The sequence below is a fragment of the Desmodus rotundus genome, chromosome 9 (assembly GCF_022682495.2).
Source record: "Desmodus rotundus isolate HL8 chromosome 9, HLdesRot8A.1, whole genome shotgun sequence".
In the NCBI taxonomy this organism is placed as follows: Eukaryota; Metazoa; Chordata; class Mammalia; order Chiroptera; family Phyllostomidae; genus Desmodus; species Desmodus rotundus.
Window position 1 is genome coordinate 28,226,923 of NC_071395.1, and position 19,772 is coordinate 28,246,694.

General features: G+C 37.9%; 1 protein-coding gene across 3 annotated transcripts in view; it reads right to left on the bottom strand.

Annotated features, from left to right (window-relative positions):
* Positions 1–19,772, bottom strand: part of SPOCK3 (SPARC (osteonectin), cwcv and kazal like domains proteoglycan 3) — a 292,271-nt gene that overhangs the window by 137,286 nt on the left and 135,213 nt on the right. For 2 of the 3 annotated variants that reach the window (XM_053911986.2, XM_053911984.2), the window contains exon 4: positions 7,384–7,492. In XM_053911986.2, coding sequence (XP_053767961.1) covers positions 7,384–7,492 — 109 coding nt within the window. The remainder of the gene's footprint in view (positions 1–7,383; positions 7,493–19,772) is intronic. The other variant, XM_053911985.2, reaches the window with a different exon arrangement.

The window sequence follows — 19,772 nt, forward strand, 5'->3', positions numbered from 1 at the left end:
AGGAAAATTTTAAAATAGTTATAAATTCAAGTCAGTTTAACAAATGTTTTTTGAACTCTACTATAACTCAGTCTATATGATTGAATCTTCCCATAATAAATATTTCAACATTATAGCAATGGAAATATAAATACCACAGTCATTTATTTAATTTTACATAAAGAAATTCTAATCTTCTTTTGAATATGGTTATTAAAATTATGAATTCTAAAAGTACACAGTTAAATTAGAGGAGTATTAGGACTCACCTTTTGATACCTATTGTGATGAGTAGCATTTTAAATTACCTTTATGATCTTTTTATATATAATGTCTCTTTAGGTGGTCAAAAGCAAAACCCTTACTGATTTTTGTTCAATCTTTGGTGTAAATAGAGCAGAAATCAGCATGGCTAGATTTGTCCTTCCACAAATTATTCAATCTTACTTTGTCTTATTATTCTAAACCTGTTTTTTTAAAAACTATCAGCAGTATTGATTGGTACCCAAAACACTGACCTAGAAATAGTGTTAATTATCTGCAGCTGCATAGGCAGCAAAAGCTTAAAATACAGGGCTTCTCACTCACAATACACAAAAACAATGAACAAAAGAAATGATCAGCTATAGTAAGCATCTCTGAAATTTTCCCCAGGGTAACAATATAAAAATGTGGGTCATGCCTGAATAGACACTTCTCTAAGGAGGACATACAGATGGCCCATAAACATATGAAAAGATGCTCAGTGTCACCAGTCATCAGAGAGATGCAAATTAAAATCACAATGAGATATTACCTCACACCTGTCAGAATGGCTATCATCAATAAATCCCCAAATGACAAGTGCTAGAGAGGACATAGAGAAAAGGGAACCCTCACTCACTGTTTGGGAACCCATATGGAAAACAGTGTTGGGAACTGCCCTGCCTGGTTTCAGAAGCTGTAATCCCCCATGGTTAAGGCTGAGTCAGAGACCTTGGGACCATAAGCTATTAAGGAGACAAAGCTTATCTCCTTGGCAGGGGTGCCACCCCTGCCCACTTTACTTCACCCTGCTTGGCCCTGAGACTGACCAGTTAGCCAATGATGGGTAAGATTCCTCAAGGGAGGGACGACCTAAGACAGGCATGGTTACAAAGAGGCCCACAGGGAAGGACTTGGGGGGCTATAGAAAAAGGGGGTGATGGACCCTTGCCCCTCGGCTTTGATATGGCCTGAGTCCTCATTCTGTCTGCAAGAAATCTCCTAATCTCTTGGCTGCCTTACTTCCCCTGCCTGACTTAAGCTTGAAACAATGCCAGAGGTGGGTGCAGCCCTGTGTTGGAAAGGGCAGGTTCCCTGGGGGCAATCAGGCCTAAGAAAGAATGCATAAAATCCTGTGAGACCTGCTTTGCTAATACCCTCAATTTAAATGATAAGGGAACAAGCCTGAAATGAGTTTGTTTCCCAAAGTCTTACAGCCCTTTAGCTAACTGACCCTGACTCAGAATAAGCCCTCAGAGTTCTTTGTTATCTATTGTTTGATCCTTACTGCCTATGATTGATGAGCTTTACCTGTATTTCTGTGCAAATTGAACCCAATAAAAGCCCATTGAGGAAAAAGCTCTTGGCCCTTCTCCTTTGAGAGATCTGTCACCTTTCCTCCCCAAGCAGATCATGTCTTGGTGGCTGGGGTGGGGGAAGGTCCTGTGGGTAGAGCCCCCCCCCAAAACAGTATGGAGGTTCCTCAACAAATTAAAAATTGGTCTGTTTTATAACACAGCAATTCTACTTCAGGAGATATATCTTAAGAAATCCAAAATACTAATTCAAAAGACTGTATGCACCTCTATGTTCATTGTAGCCTTATCTACAACATGCCCACTAACAGATGAGTGAGTACAAAGCTGTGTACAAATGAAATATTATTTAGCCATGAAGGGGGGAGGGGGACAACAGGGAAAGAAGGGGAGAGGTCAAGTCAAGGAACACATATAAAGGACCCATGGACAAAGACAATGGGGTGGGGGGACGATTGAATGTGAGAGGTGGAGGTGGGTAAGGCAGGGGAGAGTAATGGGGGAAAAGTGGGGGGACAATTGTAATTGAAGAGCAATAAAATTTTTTTTAATGAAATCTTGCCATTTGCAACAGCATGGATGGACCTAGATGGTATTATGCTCAGTGAGTTAAGTCAGTCAGAGACAGACAAATACAATATAATTTCACTTATATGTGGAATCTAAAGAACAATATAAATGAACGAACAAAAATGGGACAGACTCAGAACAAAAACTAGTGAATGCCAGAGGGGAGGAGGAGTAGGGTTGGGTCAAAAAGGTGAAGGGGTTGAGAAGGAGAGACTGGTAGTTACAAAACAGTCACAGGGATGCAAGCAAAGCATAGGAAACATACTCAGTAACATTGGGATAGTTATGAATGGTGGCAGTTGGGGTATTGGAACTACGGAGGCAATGCTAGATAAAGTACATGACTGTCTGACCACTAAGTTGTCCACTGAAACCAGTACGAAATAAAATTACAGGGGAAAAGGTGGGTCATGTTCAAGGCCTGGAAAGCCGTTATATATTTTATATTAAACCATCTAAATTACTGCCATTTTGGAGAATGTTTTATATTCGCATTCTTTCTCATTGTTCATAAAACTATTTGGTTTTAACTAACTGGTGATGACAATTATAACAGAAAGCTAGCACTAAAACATGGATAGCACGCTTGTTTGAGGCCAATTCTTCACAGAAAAAAACATTAGAGGACCAATATCCAAATATATGACCTTGGAAGATCACTTTTGGATAGTTTAGGCAATCCTCTATATTACCTATAGTGGTAAAACACATAATGAGCCCCCTAATCAGGTTGTTTCTTTGATTTCAGAGGACAATTACAGTCATGCACCACATAACAACATTTCAATCAACAATGTACCACATCTACAAAGATTATAATGGAGCTGAAAAATTCCTGTCACCTAGACCCATCATAGTTGTCCTAATATCCTAGCACTATGCACTACTGTTTTTTTTTGCAGTCTCAGTCTGCCGGTACTAATGCCATCAGTCTGAGATGCCTGCGCGCAGTCAGTCACTTGGGCCAGACATCTCTCCTTTCTAAACCAGTGTGAGAACTGAACTGAACTTTGTGGTTCTTCTTAGGATGACAAGATGCCCCATAACCATGAGAGCACAGGTCTAAGGCTCTGCTTGTACTGGGGATGAGGGCAGGGGACTAGGGTACCAGGTATCACTTTACTGGTCAGTTTAAAATGTAAAAGTAAATGAATGCATCAAAAAACTATGGCACATTTACACAATGGAATACTACTCAGCAGAAAGGAAGAGCTCCTACCCTTTGCGACAGCATGGATAGACCTGGAGAGCATTATGCTAAGTGAAATAAGCCAGGTGGTGAAAGACAAACACCATATGATCTCACCTACAAGTGGAACCTAATCAACAAAACAAACAAGCAAGCAAAATATAACCAGAGACATTGAAATTAAGAACAATCTTATAGTAACCAGAGGGGAGGTGGGAGAGGATAATGGGGTGGGTTTTCAGGAACAACTATAAAGGACACATGGACAAAACCAAGGAGGGGGTTGGATGAGGGGTGGGAGTTGGGGGACGAATGGTGGGGTAAAAATGGAAACAACTGTACTTGAACAACAATAAAAAAAGTTAAAAATAAAAAAAAACTTAAGAGTGGGGATTTAAAGTACAGCAAGAGAAAAAAAGAAGTAGCTCAAATGGCCAGTTATCAAAATAAACCAAGATCTAAAACAAAGAAACCTCAGTGGGTGCTGGTGGCCGGGCCCTTAATCTAGTTGTGTGGCTGGTAATGTATTTATTCCAGATGGCCTTCCCTGGAGCAGATGCTGTCTTTGAAATGGATGCCTCCCTGACAGTGGAGGCCTCAACAATCAAATCGTAAATCAGGCCCTTGCATTGAAGAAAAAAAAAAAAAAAAAGACCCTGCCAGAGCTTCCTTCCACTGCAATTACTGACTTCTTTGTAGTGCTGCTGGTGTAGGCAGACCTACTGTGCGCCCAGTCTCATAAAAGCAGAGCACATACAATTACAGTAGTAGACTGTACCAACCAGGTTTGTATGAGTGTCCTCCCTGATGTTCCCATGTAAATGAAATTGCCTAAGGATGCCATGTCTCAGAATGTAATCCTATCATTAAGCAGGGCATGACCGAATTGTTATTTAAAGCACAAAGCAAGGAAATATTTAGCAATTATTTCACTTATTTACAAATCTAAGGCAAGAATCTACCAGTTTCATTCGATCAGTTGTTACAGACTCACCTCTCCCTTATATTTTCATATCCCCCTCTTCCTTTTTTTTCTGGCAATAATTTATTATTTGTTAACACAATGAATTCATTTTAAAGTATTTGTGGATTGATTCACACCCTTCTCAGACCATCTTTAACAAATAAGCACAAGGCACACGGAAAACAACTTTTAGATTTACATTATCTATATCGACCAGTTCAATTGATCATATTACTTATTTTTAATGTTCTACAAATAGCTATTTTTAATACACTCTTCACAGAAAATATGTACTAGTCAGCATGTCAAGTTCTAAGGATAAGGAGTAATAATAAGATCCAGACATCACAAAACTTCCAGACAACGGAAGGAGATTGATGTTACACAATTCATTACACGTGAAGTGAGCATTGCAAGATGAGCAGTTCACGGTAATGAAGAAATCTAGTTGGGAGTCAGGGTAGGCTTAGGAAGACCTCATTGAAAAACAGAACTCCCCCTACAGAAGCAAATAGCTAATTCAACTTCTTTTCCCTTTTATGAGACCAAGGAAACCAAAAAGGCTGTTCTTTAGATGAGAAAAGTAGAAATTTCTAATCTGAACTATGCAAATGCCCAAAATTTATTAATTAAGACTGTCTTCTGTTTTCTGTACCCCATCCCCCACATACACACAAAACCCCAGATTTAAGAACTACATAACTCATAATGGCCACCTTCACTGATCAGACTGTTTGGCAAAACTCTCCTTCCCCAAGTGTTGGACCAACATTCGCTTAGGTATTGACATCCTCAAAGCAAATAAAGCATCTCAAATATTAATCTTAATGTCAATTCTTTGGAAGCTTGTTACTTATGTATTGAATTGAGTGTGTGTCGAGTCAAAGCTGTAAGATGGTGTCTATCAGAAACAGAGTGAGACTAAACTCTGCCTCCATAAAACACTTTGAATTCCACCTTCGCATAGTACAGCTGTCTCTGCAGAGCCCCAGCCCCAGCCCACAGGGCACCAAAGGCAAAGCTGGAGGCGATCCTCCATTTAGGATGCTTTGCCTTATACTAAGAAAACACTTTAGCTATTGGTTTCAGAGAGTCACTGCCTTGTTAAGAAAGTTTCTTTTTGCCCATACTTAAGTCTTTGTTTAATAATAAGTTAGAGAAGCAGTGAGACAGCATGGTTTTAAAAAGCCTGGACTTTGATTTAGCAAATACACACTGGAGTCAACGCTCTGTCGTTCTGTGACCTAGAGTCAGGAACTGGAGTCTCTCCTGGCTTCGGTGTTCAGCAACTGTGGAAAGGACACTGCCTCTGCCCCAGGCATGACACAGGTATAACTGTGAGGTCTCCAGTTGCTCTTTCACTTGGGTCCAGGAGCCCAGAGGTGAAATGGCAAATGAGACTAATCAAAGGTGTTAAGTGGGTAGATGAAAACCTTTCCCTGGGCCTCGGACACTTGCGATAAAATAGCGTTTGCTTTGTACGAAATGACTGACCAGGTCCCTGCAATTTAGGTGAGGGATTATGCAGGAGTTCATGTCAACACAATCCCCCTAGTGATTTTTCAAATAAAAACCCACTCCCCACCCATTCTTCCATACATCCTTTCACGTACTACTATTTTAAAATGTTTGGTGATTGATTAATAGAAATTCCAAGACACTCAGAAGCTTTTTGGAACCCTAAGGAAATAAATAGAAAAATCTGGTTTCTGTACCCAAAGTTCTGGCCCAAAGTTCTGTTATCCCTTTGCAAAACCAAGATACAGGTCACAGCTGAGTGGGGATACATTACTAATAACTCTGCCTCATCTTCTGGGCCTTCCCAAAGTATGCTGACTTTATAGCAATGCTATTTCCAAGAGGTATTTTAAACTTGAAATGCCCAAACTGTCATCTCCCTCTTCCTCTCTCCTGCAAGTACATTATTGATATGCCTTGATGTGATTCTTTGTCCCAGGTCAACTCATTTCCAAACCCTCTATCTTGGTTGCCTTGGCTTGCCTTGGTACGCCTTGGTACTTGAAATCTGCCACTACAGACTTGGAATGATGGAATAAGGACTTCTAGTCCACTTGGCCTGTAATCGAGGGTTTTATGCATATGTGCCTTTACATCAATAAAGAAGATTAAAAAACAAATATTTGCTGTTTTCTAGATATGCTACTTATGTTGATTCTCTAATGTTCTTACTCTCTGTCTGTTGGTGTGTCTGAATAATAGAATTTAGTTGTAAGTGCACTAAAGCCAAAATTCTATTAGCCCCTGAACATACCCAAACAGAGAAACCCCCATGCTTATGTGATGAAAAGCACAACACGAAATAGGTCCGCTATCACAGAAAAGAGGAATTCTCTTAAAGAGAATTCCTTTAAAAGTAATAAAGGGAACGGATATACCTACTTACTTCAGTCAGTTACCCAGTGATTTCACCTTTGGTTGTGGCAAGTTCCAATCCTTAAGGCTCAGCCCCAGACTTCACAGGCTATTTCTAAATCGTTGATCCTTCTCAAAATAGAGCCTATCTTACAGAAGCAGTGATGATCATTATAAAGGACATTTAAAACCCTTTCTTGTCCTCTGCCAATTGTGTGCCAACCTCCAGGGGATGGATTTCAAGGACTCCACCAGGATGAGTGCTTCCATAAATAAAAGTGCCTTGAAGTGTTCCAGGCCTGTATGTTTATTTCGTGACTTTTCAACTTTTTTTTATAAATATCAACCATTCCTTTTTTGCCCTTTACCTTTGTTTTCAATTCTCCCCTGAGGGAAATAGAATCTTTGAAGGGGCGTAAGTAAAAACATTTAGAGGGTAGCAAAACTGTAAAACTGTACCTATGCCTTAAACTTGAAAAAGTATAAGTGTGCAAACATAGCACCTAATCCAACCTTCTCAAGATCCTTTTTATTGAATAACATATGTCTAAATTCTATAACCCATAGTAAATCTGGCTGATGACGTTTCACCCCAGTGAATCATAATTGTATTAAGCAAGGTTCTGAAGCTGATTCGATAAAACTCTGGATTCACACTTAGCAGGCATAGCCAAATATTTATACTCTGACGATTTCCACAGTATCAGGGGTACCACTCCATCGGTGGGATTTAACGTAGCGGTGTTTACCTGTGTGCGAGCCTCCGGTGACTAATGCAGACTGCCGTGTGGGAGTCCTGAGCGATGCACACTTTATGGCGACTGCATTTCATCTTTAGGCACGGATCTCTAGCTGGATCTAGAAGGAGAGGGAGAAATTCGTACACAAATTATTAAAATGAGTTTGTCAGAGGTCTCTAATCCCATCAAACACAATTTGGTCCAGGAATTTATATAGCATTTAGCTGTAAACTGTCTTCACATTCTTTGATTAAGCAGTACTCCTGCTTCTATCCACAAAACTCAGAGTGAATAGAAAGTTGCCCTTCAGCCTCACCTCTTCTCCTAAAGGAAGTAAAATGTACATACCCCTATGATAAAGCAGTGTGTGATCAAGACAGGAATTTTAACACCAAAACTTCCTATTGTTGCTACTGTCTCCTGAGCAGTAAAAGGTGGGAACATAAAGTTGATGTTTGCTACTGTAATACTTCTGTCAGTGGAGAATTCTAGCTTGTACTTTCCTTAGGTAGATGCAGGTGAGTAGAGGAAATGGATGAGACCCACGAAGATGTTATTGGGCATTAATGGGATTTTGGATGTCCAAGAAAAGTCTACAGCCATACTCGGCGGGGCTGGCCGCGTGTATCATGGGAAGAACTAAGGTGGTGCATTTTCATTTCTCAATTGTGTGTGCCTGAGGTTTGAGCTGCCATGTGTCCAGAAACAAACCTTTGTCTTGGTGGTTGCCAACTCAAAGACCGTGTGATATTTTAAATGACGGGTTTATTGAGATATAATTCACATACTACACAATTCATCATTCTTTTAATGGTCAAAATTCACTGATTTTTAGTATATTTGCAGTTCTGAAACTATTATCATAATCAATTTCACACCTCAAAAATACCCTTATCTTTTGGTTATCACCCCCGTCTCCCTACTCTCCCACAACAACCAATACAAGGCACTCCCTAGTCTAATTTCTGTCTCTATAGATTTGCCTGTTCTGAACATCTCATATCAGTGGAGTCACGCAATATACAGCCTTTTATGGCTGGTTTCCTTCATTTGGAACAATGTTTTCTTTCAAGGCCAAACCACATTGTTGCGAGCATCACTACTCTATTCTTTTACGTTCCTGAACATCATCCCATTGTATGAATGTGCCATATATTGTTTATTCACTTACTAGTTGATAGGAATTTTGGTTCTTTCTTCCTTTTTGTTTATTATGAACAATGCTGCCACTGGCAATTACTATTGGTGATAGTTAGTGATACTTTGTAGTGATTTATTATGAGTGGAAAGCCAGAGAGGGAGTTGGTACAAATAAGAAAAAGGCATCGAATGTCTAGTCTGGGTACATGTCTAAGATGGCAAACTGAAAAGGAAGTTCTAGTACATGTAGAAAAATAAAGTCAAGTGACCAGAGTTATGTGCATTTGGAGTATGAAGAAGCATTGGAGGTGGCCCTGGGCTTTCGCTGGACATAACACATGGATTTGAGCCAATCTTCTTTAGATCTTAAATCAAGGGTAAATCAGAACTAACATCTAGAGTACAAATCAAATTTAGCTTTAAAATGTGGTAAATTTTAAGCATATTTACATACACTAAGCATATTTACAATACACTTAGTGAATATGCTTTGATAATAATGAATTTGATAAAATACATATGTAAAATATATATAAATATATCATTTCTTAAAAAAACAAAGTATATTTCTGCAACAGCTTATTTGAGATTTCACATAAGCATGAAATCTAAAATAAAGATTAATAACATGTATTAAAAATGTTAAGTAATAAACGTACAAGATAATAAAATAGTCAACACATTAAGTACATCTATTTAGAACACAAATGTTTTCAATTTCCTCCATACTAAACAATTTTTTCCACAAGTAATTATTAGATCAATTATAGCTTCTCTTAATTTCTGAGTAGTTCTAACATTTAAGATAAGCTACACTAGTTATTTTAGTCTCTGTAAAATGTTGAATATACTTTGTTCATTATGCAAATGCAAACTGCTAGAATGTTCTCATTATATTATCACAGCTTCAATTACCCCTAATTAAAAAACTGTCTCATTGAACTATTGTATCTTTTAAGTGTATGGCTTCTGTTGGACAACATAAAAGAAAAACTTAGAATGCATTAAAATGTTTTTTGAGCTATTTGTAATTGTTGGTCTAGTCTGATTTTTAACTATTAATATCATTTTAAAATAATAAAATTACACAATTATGCCTAACAATTAAACATCATTGCACCTACTACTGAACCTCATATTCACATTATACACTCATTGTGAATATAGTTAATCTAGATATGTTGTTCTGAAAAATAAGTTTTCATTTTGCAGTGAAACACTATAGTGTTGGGGACCACTCTGTGTGGTTTCCAAGAATTATAGGGAATCAGGCCTGATAAATGCATTGTATCCTTTGAAGCTTGCTCTGCTTTGTTTTAGCCCTGGTGGTGTAAACCAGATGTTTGAGTTCAAGGCATAAGGAGTAAACTCCTTATCTCATGAAACACATCTTAAAGACCCTCTGGTGTCAGCATGACTAACAGAACCTGACCTATGACAGATCTCTGTGTTCAATTGTTATCTATAGATAATACCTGTTTTTGTATGACTACAGCCTTTTGACATTGATTGATGAGCTATGCATGTATGCTGTGTACACCTACACATACCATTCCCCATAAAAGCCATTTGGGAGAAGGGCTTGGGGCATTCTCCACTAAAGGAAATTGCCACCGTCTTTCCTACCAGAACAGCAAGATTGTTTCCGGGACAACTAATTTACCATCTGTGGTGGATGGAAGGATTCTGCTGGATCGAGTTCCTCCCACACTATGGTACATATAAAACTATTCTGGTTAATCTAACCTAGCTACACTTGAGTGTATACTATTAATAGTTATTTTTAGTTATTTCTTCCAGTTTCCTCTACCTTATACAAACCACATTGAATAATTTACGAAAGTTCCATAACTCCTCTTACACTATATCTACTTAAAAGAAATAAGATCTCAAGAAATGGTATATAAAGAGGGTATTATCAGAACAAAGATAGCACATGAAAATCAATTTAATGAAATTTTACATAAGATTCTATGTAAATGACAACATAAAGCAGTAGCAGTATTTGTCAGGAGATAAAAATGTAATAAAAAGTAAACATGAAGAATCAAAGCCACAGGGTCTGCAATAAGGAAAAGATCACTTTCTGCGCATGTGATTTTTAACCATCTGTATTTTTTCGTAGAACTCACATTGTTGGCAGCTTAGAAACTACAAAACACCACACACTGTAAATACAGATGCCTAAGATTCTATCCCTGAAATCACAACAATAACAGAACCATCTTCCTCTTGGCTGAAGCCCATGGATCAGAATCAGTCCTGTATCTTAAAGAGGCCTGGCATAACCTCATCCTCATCCTCTGTTACAATCCTCCTCTCTTCCTCTTTTTCAAGTGCATGTCCCCTGTGCTACCCTGTATGGTTGCATTTAATTTTCTCTAGCACCAGTACACTTAGCTTCTCTCTCTAGCACCAGTAAAACGACCCCTAGAAAGATTTCAGCTAGTGCATCTAAACTCATTCAGCCATCTGCTTTTCTCACCCTAACCTGCCATAACCTTTCTGGGTGTTGTGAACTCCCCTGGGGACCTAGCTGATCCTGTCTTTTGTTTTATTTTAGAAAGAGTCATTCTGAATTTCAAACAATCATTTTATAAATTAACCTTTGCATTTAATTTGTGATGTAGGCTTTCCCTCACTTACTTTCACCAGAATACTTGTTTTTTCATCCAGAATTCCCCATTTACTGCCAAACCAGGATTAAGCTAGGAAATGACCAGCCCAATCCAGCTGCTAATGGCAGAAGTACCTGAGCCAGCAGGTGAGAAACAGAAAACAAATGTGAATGTGGACAGGTATGTCACCAAGAAAAGATCTAATGCTTGAAGAGAAGTCCCAGAGTACGGGGAACTGAAAAGTAAGGACGCAGCAGTCAGCTGGTCTGGGAAACAACGTGGACAGTGAGAGGTGAGGAAGGCTTAGCGGAGCAGGGGCGCCCTCTGAGTGCTCATCTTTCCTACAGATGGCCTTGAAAGAAGACAAGGCAGGAAGTGCCATCACTAAGTTGCAAAAGTAGGTATTACAGTTAAAAACAAGAACTGATATAAACTTTAACAGGAAATATCAAAACACCTAATCTGCACAAACTCACTTCTGGATTTTAACAGAGGTTTTCCATAGGAATCCTAGATTTTGGAAGAATTACTAAATACTAATAAATCTAGGCTACAGTACTCTTAAATTGTACTGTATACTATTTCTGGCAGAGTCAAGGATGAAGTAGTTACCTTAGCTCAGCCAATGCCAGAGAAAAGATTTCTTAGATTCCTGGCTAATAGGCAGAAACTTAGCCTTCCCCATATGAACACAGATGTTTTTTCAAACACCAGTGTAGTACAGACTAGTAATTTCTACATAGCCTGTTAGGTTTGTCTATAAAACAACAAATTTGGACTAGATAATGTCCAAGTTCACATTCTGGCCTCAAAGTAGATTATTCAATTTTGCAAACATTTTTTTTTACACCAGATATCCTACATGAAATGGACACTTCCCTCAACAGACTCCACATTTTATTCAAAGAGAGATGTGTAAATAGGCAATTACAGTATATTAAGTGGAAATTATGTGCCTGGGTGTATGTATCTAGCCATGTGGAAATACACATACACACAGATGAAGGGATCATATAATGGTGAATGGGGGATTATTAGAATGAGTGAAAGCTAAGGTGGGCTTTGCAATATAAATAGTGAACACAATGAAAGAAAACCCCAGTTTAAGGAAACAGTATGAGTAGCATAAAAGTATAAAAAGGATGTCCTATTCCTGGAATGACAGAGTTCAGGATCAATGAAATAACATACAATGTACACACTGCCTGCAAAATTTTTGAAAAAACACAAATGGAAACTTAACTTTTGGAGCTTTACCTCATAGGCAATGCCATGTCACGGAATGATTTTAAGTTGCAAAGTGGCATAATTAGGTTTGTGTGGTAGAATGATCGCACACAAGTATTTGGAGATGCTCTGCAGAATGTATGATTGTAACGGGGAAACTAATGTCAGCAACAGAAAGGATAAGAACCTACTGTAAAAAAATTCACCATGAAGATTGGGATGGGAACAATGATGACTGAAGAGCAGAAAAGGAAGGAGATTTTGAGAGAAGCAAGCACTGGTCTGTTTGAAAATGTACAGTGAGGCAACAATACTAGAATCAATTGAATTAACTTCCAGATTCTCATATCCACTATTTGTGGATTTTTTCTGACATTAATATTGAGGTAACTGATTTTCTTTTTATTTATTAGCATTTGCCTGGCAATTTCCCCCCAATTCTTTTATTTTTAATTCCTCACTTTTATATTTTATGGGCTGCCCTCGAGAACCCTTAGTTGGAGTTAGAAGTCCAATTTCTCCCTTTTCCTGTTTAATCTATTGTGATTTTTAAGATATACTTGGAGTCTTCTATCACTTTGTTTTGTACTTTCTATTTTGCAGTGTTTCCTTTCTGTTTTGTTTTTTTTTCTCTATTTCCTGCCTTGTATTGTATTGATTGTATTTTAGTTAGTACCATTTTCCTCTCTGCTAGTTTGAAAGTTAGGAAATCTCTTTAGTGATTTCTTTTAGAAGTTTACATGCACAGATGGCATAAATGAAGGAAATGAACTATATAATAAGTTTATCCTCCTTCTGAAGAGTATTAGGACCTTAGAACACATTAACCCTTGATCTTTGACATTCAAATTCCTCGCCATTTTCAATGAGTTACACCTGCCTTTGACTTTACCATCTTATCCCTGCAAATGAGTCATTATTTCTATTATTATTTTTATAACACAGCTAATTTAAACTAATGAAATCTACCAACTTCTTTGCCCATCAATTTCTTCTTGCAATCCACTTTTACTTTGGCTTCTCTTTTATCACTTCCTTCAGTTTGCTGAAGTATTTCCTTTGGTAGTTTTTTCAACATGTGCCATCTGTGCTATAACTTTGAAATATTTTTTCTAAATGTATCTTTATTTTCCAATCACTCTTAAGTGATAATTTAGCTGTGTCTGGAATTATTATTTGATAATTATTTTTTCCTAATCATAATGATATTATTTCATGTTCTTTTGCCACCGAATGTCACTAATTAATGTCTGTCATCAGTCTGTAGCTCTCTGTAAGTAATCAAATCAGCCTTTACTTCCTGGATATTATAATATTTCCATATCATCAATACTTTGTATTGTGGGATGTTTATCTCCAACTATGATAGAAAACACATAAGCAAATATGCCCCTCTCTTTGAATTTCAATGGATAACAAAATACATTTATGTGATGAAAGAACTCTTTAACAGTTGGGGAAAAAATCAAGAAAAGAAAGACTAAGTGGGATATTCATCATGATTTCACAGCAGACAACTGTGCTATTGAAAGTTGGGTCTCAATTTTGGAAAAATTACAACCCCACTAAACAGTGAAATCAAACTGTGTATCAGCATTCACTTGGTAAAATGGCTCTTTAAGCTTATGTGTGCACTCATATAAAATGACATGACCACTAACTCAAACATGATTATAAAAACCTTCTCAATGGCTCAACAATGGAGCATCAACATGCTTTTGTTGCAGTTCTAACAAGTTTCTTTCACTATACCACTATGTTGTAAAACTATAGGAAGAACAGGTTTTCTGGGGAATTTTTAAAAACTTGCCAGATGTTATAATGAAAGGCTGTGCAAGTGAGCAGCATGGAAAGTAGAGCTAATGCCTGATAGTTAATTAGACTTTGACAGCCAATTTTCTGGTGCTAAATGTGATTAAATGTGGCTGCAAGTCTTTGGAGTGACTTTCTTAGTTTCAAACCTTAATATTACTTCAATTATATAAAATCCATCCACTAACTCTGGTCCCCTCATTATAAACATTAAATATGCAGGTCTACAAAATTAGAAGATTCCCATGCAGTTGATGGGTTAATTTAGTTTGTAATAAATATTTATCAAACTACCAGAGTGTTTACTTCAATAATGTCTTATAAAGGGGGTATTGAATATATCAATTTATTGCATTAATAAATCAAAGCTAAAAACTCCAGATGTTAGTATAATGTGGAATTTCATCCTATAGTTGGTCTAGCCTAGTTAAAGGATTAATGATTATATTAAAATACCATTCTCTTCCATTATTTATCATTGTTTTTTCTTTGTTGGGATATATTTTCTTACAAATTCCTTAAAGTGATAATTGCTAACAGTGTTTCTTTTATAAAATATGTAAATTCCAACAAAATTATGTGTAAAAACCTATTATAATTACTGTTTTCTATTTTCTAATCTATTGTTTGACATATAAAGATGATATTGAATCCCTATCATAAAGATTTTTATTTGAGATTGTCTTTCCAATATCAGAGCTAAGAATCCCTATGATTAAATTAACTTATGTTAAAATGCTGCCTGAAATGGATTCATAAGAAAACATTTATGCGTGACCCATGGACATGAACAATGGTATGGGGACTGATGGAGGGAAGGGAGAGTGTAGGGTCGGATGGAGGTGGGAAAGGGAAAAAAAGAAACAACTAATTGTAATAGCATAAACAATTGAAAACATTAAACGGAAGAAAAGCCCCTGCAGTGTGGAATTATGTTTGGCCATCAGCATTTGATCTGTGTTGATAGCTCTTGAAGTCCTACAGAATCTCACCTGTTGCCAGGCAGCCCCTGCAACCACCGCGTGAGAGGCCCTCTGGCCCACTGCGAGTGACACTCTGCCTTTCTCAGCTTTTTCTTGGGACATGGAACTATTCCCATGCAAAAAAAAAAAAAAATCCACTGACTAAACAGGCCACAGCCTTCAATAAACTTTTTAAAAATGTTGCCCATTTAATAGTAAAAGAAATAATTTCCACATGACTCTCTCTAACAGGACAAAGAAGCTAGTCTTTAAAGGACCAAAACAAGCCTTGTAAGCATAGACATGGGGCCTCTGAAAGATGTGCCAAACATTGCTACCATTAGATAGGTCGTGCACACATGCAATGTGTAACAATATAAAACAATGTATGTATTATGACCATTTAATTCAATCTGAGCTGTGAAGCAGAAGATATTCTCCTAATAGCATCTGTTCAAACTGGCATAAAATTAAAAGTACATTTTTTTTTACCACTAGAAGAAATGTTACATTTTTAAAAACTAAGCATAAGATTCATTGGCAAGAATTTAGATCCAACCAACCCTAACACATGCCCGGTGAGAGTGTAAAATGGTACAATTGCTGTTGTCCAAGTCTAATTAGGAGACAAAAGACACAGTAACTGAAAGAGAAGGATTAAATAAGGAATTATCTAATGATAGCAGAGGAATAACTATAAAGAGGTAAAGAGAACTCTAAAGAATACGCTAGAGATGATATAGGAACATGTGCTTCCTCCCCAGTTTTGGGGTTCAGATTAGAGAAGGTTGTAGTCCACTAGATGGCTAAGAAGTCTGGTTGCCAGGGCCAACGCTGGTCCACAGTCAGTGGCATCCACTCCTCCCACCCATCCAGCAAGCAGGAAACACTCATCCAGCGTTCAGGTGGACTGAAGCTGCCAGGTAGGTACATGCAGTGAGTTGGGAGCTCATTTGCAAAAGCAAGGCCTGCAGTGCACAGTGCCAACCAAGATTGGAGTTTGCAAGCTCGCCAGCCATCAATCTTCTGATGTAGCTATGAACGGTGACAGGCAACACCATCTTACTTCCTCCCAGCCAAGTTCTCCTAAGTGGGGACCCAAAGTTCTTACCTAGGGACTGCAACTTAGGCAAGGAGGCCTAAGCAGAGAAATGAGGGGAAGCAGGAGAGTTCCCCCATCCTCACTACTCTCCCAGCTCAATTCCTTCAGATCAGGATGGCAAAATTGGCACCTACTAGCTGGCAGAGTCACAGAATTACACCCACTGTCCTAGAAGTGGCAAGCCACATGATACAGAATGACCCACAGCTCTACAGAGATAGGTCAAATAGCCACCACGAGGTGGCAGCAAACAGCAACCCAAACAAAGGTTAATCTTGGATGGCACAGAAGCACCCCGGAGCTCCTGAAGAACCAGACACGTAGGCTTGCCTGGAGTGTTTCTCAATCTCACAACACACCAAATGGGCATTTTAACTGCTTAATTTTTCTGGACCCTACTCATCATCAACTCAAGTTTTAATATATATATAATAGAAACAATACCTGGAGTACTATAGCATTATCTCTATGTCATCCACTCGCTTGACAGAGAATAGGAGACAAACATTGCAGAAGTTCTGGGACTTGTCGCATGAGTGAAGTTTACGAGGGTTCCACTAGTTTCAAGGGCAGTGTGGTATGCCCATATCACGTGTTGCTCCTGTGCATGCATTAACAACCCGCAAAGCTGCTTGTCTAGGTAGAGCCTGCTGGAAAGGAAGAAACTATACCAGGTCTGGGTTAAGGTGCAAGCACCCTGGCTTCTTAAGCCTTATAATATAAGGCCAAATAGGAGAATTACCATTCAGAACCCTAGGATTTTTTGTCGTCAAATATTACTAACTTGAAAAATAATGTCTAGCTTATTTCCAAGGCCTGACAGGGGAAATGAAGTAACTAGGTAGCCCAATCGGCCTACTCTGTTATGTAGCAACCTCCCATTATTAAATACAAATTGTATATATAAAAGCACACCCAAATATGTTTGTAGATCACAAATAAACTGAGTGAATGGATGATTCAGATACACAAAGTACTTAGTCTTATTGCTATGCCAAGTTTCCTTTAACCCTCTGCTATCGCCTCAGGTGGTGATAAAGAATAAGCTCGAATGTATGACCCATATTTATACATAGGTCAGAAATGAATTCCACTGTGTTATGGTCCTATTCCTGGTTACCCTGAAATATAGTGATAAAGGTTAATCACAATATGCAGAGTGCAGGGAAATATGCATCATATCATCTACTTTATGAGGGAGGAGAGATGAGGTGAGTTACTGAATCATGGGCCGTGGCTAGCATGCTGGCTCTCTGGGCATGGGAATGGAAAGGACAAGACTGAATGAATGAGGACAAGCGGTCAGTGAGAGAGATACGTGGACAGTCCTCTAGGAACAGACGCAGAGTGAGTAAATAAATAGCTGTGCTCCACGTAAACACCACCCAGAGGGACCTCTCAGTCCTGTGATGTCAGTCAGCTCATTCTCCGGTTCTCCAAGATTGTTTCTCCATCCTTCCCACTCACGTCGTTCAACACTCCCGTGGACAAATGGCCATGGTTACAGGCATAAGGACTACACACAGAAAATGTGTGTTGACTAAATTCTTTCCTCAACCCTGTGACTTGTAGGGAGAACCTTTCCTCTCACCCCTTGTTTTTAAAATAGCAATCCTACTTTTTAAAGGAAGCTCTGCGCAAGGACAATTTGAACCCATTACCCCAGTAAGCAGAACTGCTGTGCACCTCTGCAGAATGTCGGACCTGAAGTCCAAAGTCTCACAGTTTCAGCCAGGCTTCTTGCTCCATTATCGCCCATGAGGTGTTTGTCTTGTGTTGAATAAGATCATTTCTTTTCTTTATATGTTATTTATGATGACATCTTTGAAGCATAATTAACAAATTAAATTTATGAAGTAAACTTCACCAGGAGTTCATTTTAGTTTAATCTTTGCCTTAATATTAAAATAAATTCACATATATTTAGATTAATAGCATTCAATTAATAAAATCTGGCCTAATAATATTTTCATATTTATTGAGTCTATTCTGTCAAACGGTTCTACCTCTATGAGAGGTATAAAAAAGATAAGATGAATAAATTAAATGTATTTGTTATAATGTAAATACTGTAAGTTATTTTATTACATGTTGAGGTACTTTAGTTAAGGGATATTCACTTTGGATAAGGACAAAGAGAATAAATCTACTATATTACTAATCATCTTCAGTAAAAACAAATATTACTAAAAGATTTTATTCTCTAACAATAAAAGGTCATAGTTTCTGTCATTTAAGTATTTAGGAACACATTACAATATTAATGGCATCGGTGATGAATGACTCACCACAAAAGCCACATACTGTTGAGAGAAAGTGTGACAAATAAGAGTAAGAGAAATTTAATTCACAGAAGTGAAACTTTAGCCTGAAGATGTTTGCTCAACTCCTGTGGATTATGGAATGAGCAAAGAAAAACTAGAGAAGAGGAGACTGGGCCTGAGGTAGAGTATCATTACTTCGGAATGGAGAATGTAGAAAAATAACAAATACGGGTTTTATTTATCTGCCAGCAATCGCTCCCTCTCCTTGCTACAGCAATTTTATTCTCTTTGTGCATCTGCTCCTTGTCACATCAATGTGGTTCAATTCTAATAATACCTTAGTCAGCAAGTGAATATTTGACCTATTTTATGACAATTTGAACTCGTTCCTTAGGATTTTAAGTCTGGACCACACATAGCGTTGGTGATGCTAGTTCTTACTTTATTCAGAGTCCCTCTAGCCTTTACATATGACTTAACTACTTAAATATAAATGTTCAATTGTCAGTCGGAGTTTTAGAGGCAAAAACAGAGGTGGAAGCAGTGCCTGGCACAGCAGTCTGCCCATCACTGGGAAAGGGAAACAGGAGACCAGGGAATGAAGCATGGAGGCTGCCCCTCTGTGGAAAGGATGCACTCGGGGCTAGAAGCTAAGTGGCTTCACACGTTACAATGCTACTGAACCTTGGCTTTTCCATCAGTAAAATAATGCATGGATTTGTGCAGTTCCTAAGATCATACAAAGTACTTTTAGCGCCCAACTGGTTAGTCAGCACTGCCTAAGCAGATACCGTATGCACAGTCAGGGCCTGCTAACTGGTAGTCAGGGCCTGCTAACTGGTTGCAGAGAGCTTACCATATATAAACATACACGTGTGCTTATGGCTAAATATCCAATGTAGCTTTCTTTATTTATAAAAAAATAAATATTGTATTCTACTTAGAGATAAAGATTTATTTCATTTCACTTTTAATAATTATCACAGAAAAAAGCAAAACAAAAAAAATAGAAGAGCTCAAATTAAGTGACATTTTAATAAATACTTGTTCTGTTTCCAAGCCTAAAAAATATAAGTTACATTTCTAATTAGCTTCTGGAAAATGCACTAAAGTACTCAATAGTCATTATCTCTTAAGATGCTAATGAGGCGATGAGAACTAATAATTTTATTATTTTGGGTTGATTTGGATTCATCCTCTTTGGTTTTCTGTGAAAAATTACTACATAGAGACATGAATTCTTTGGTTATAACTAATGATTTTATTTCTTAAT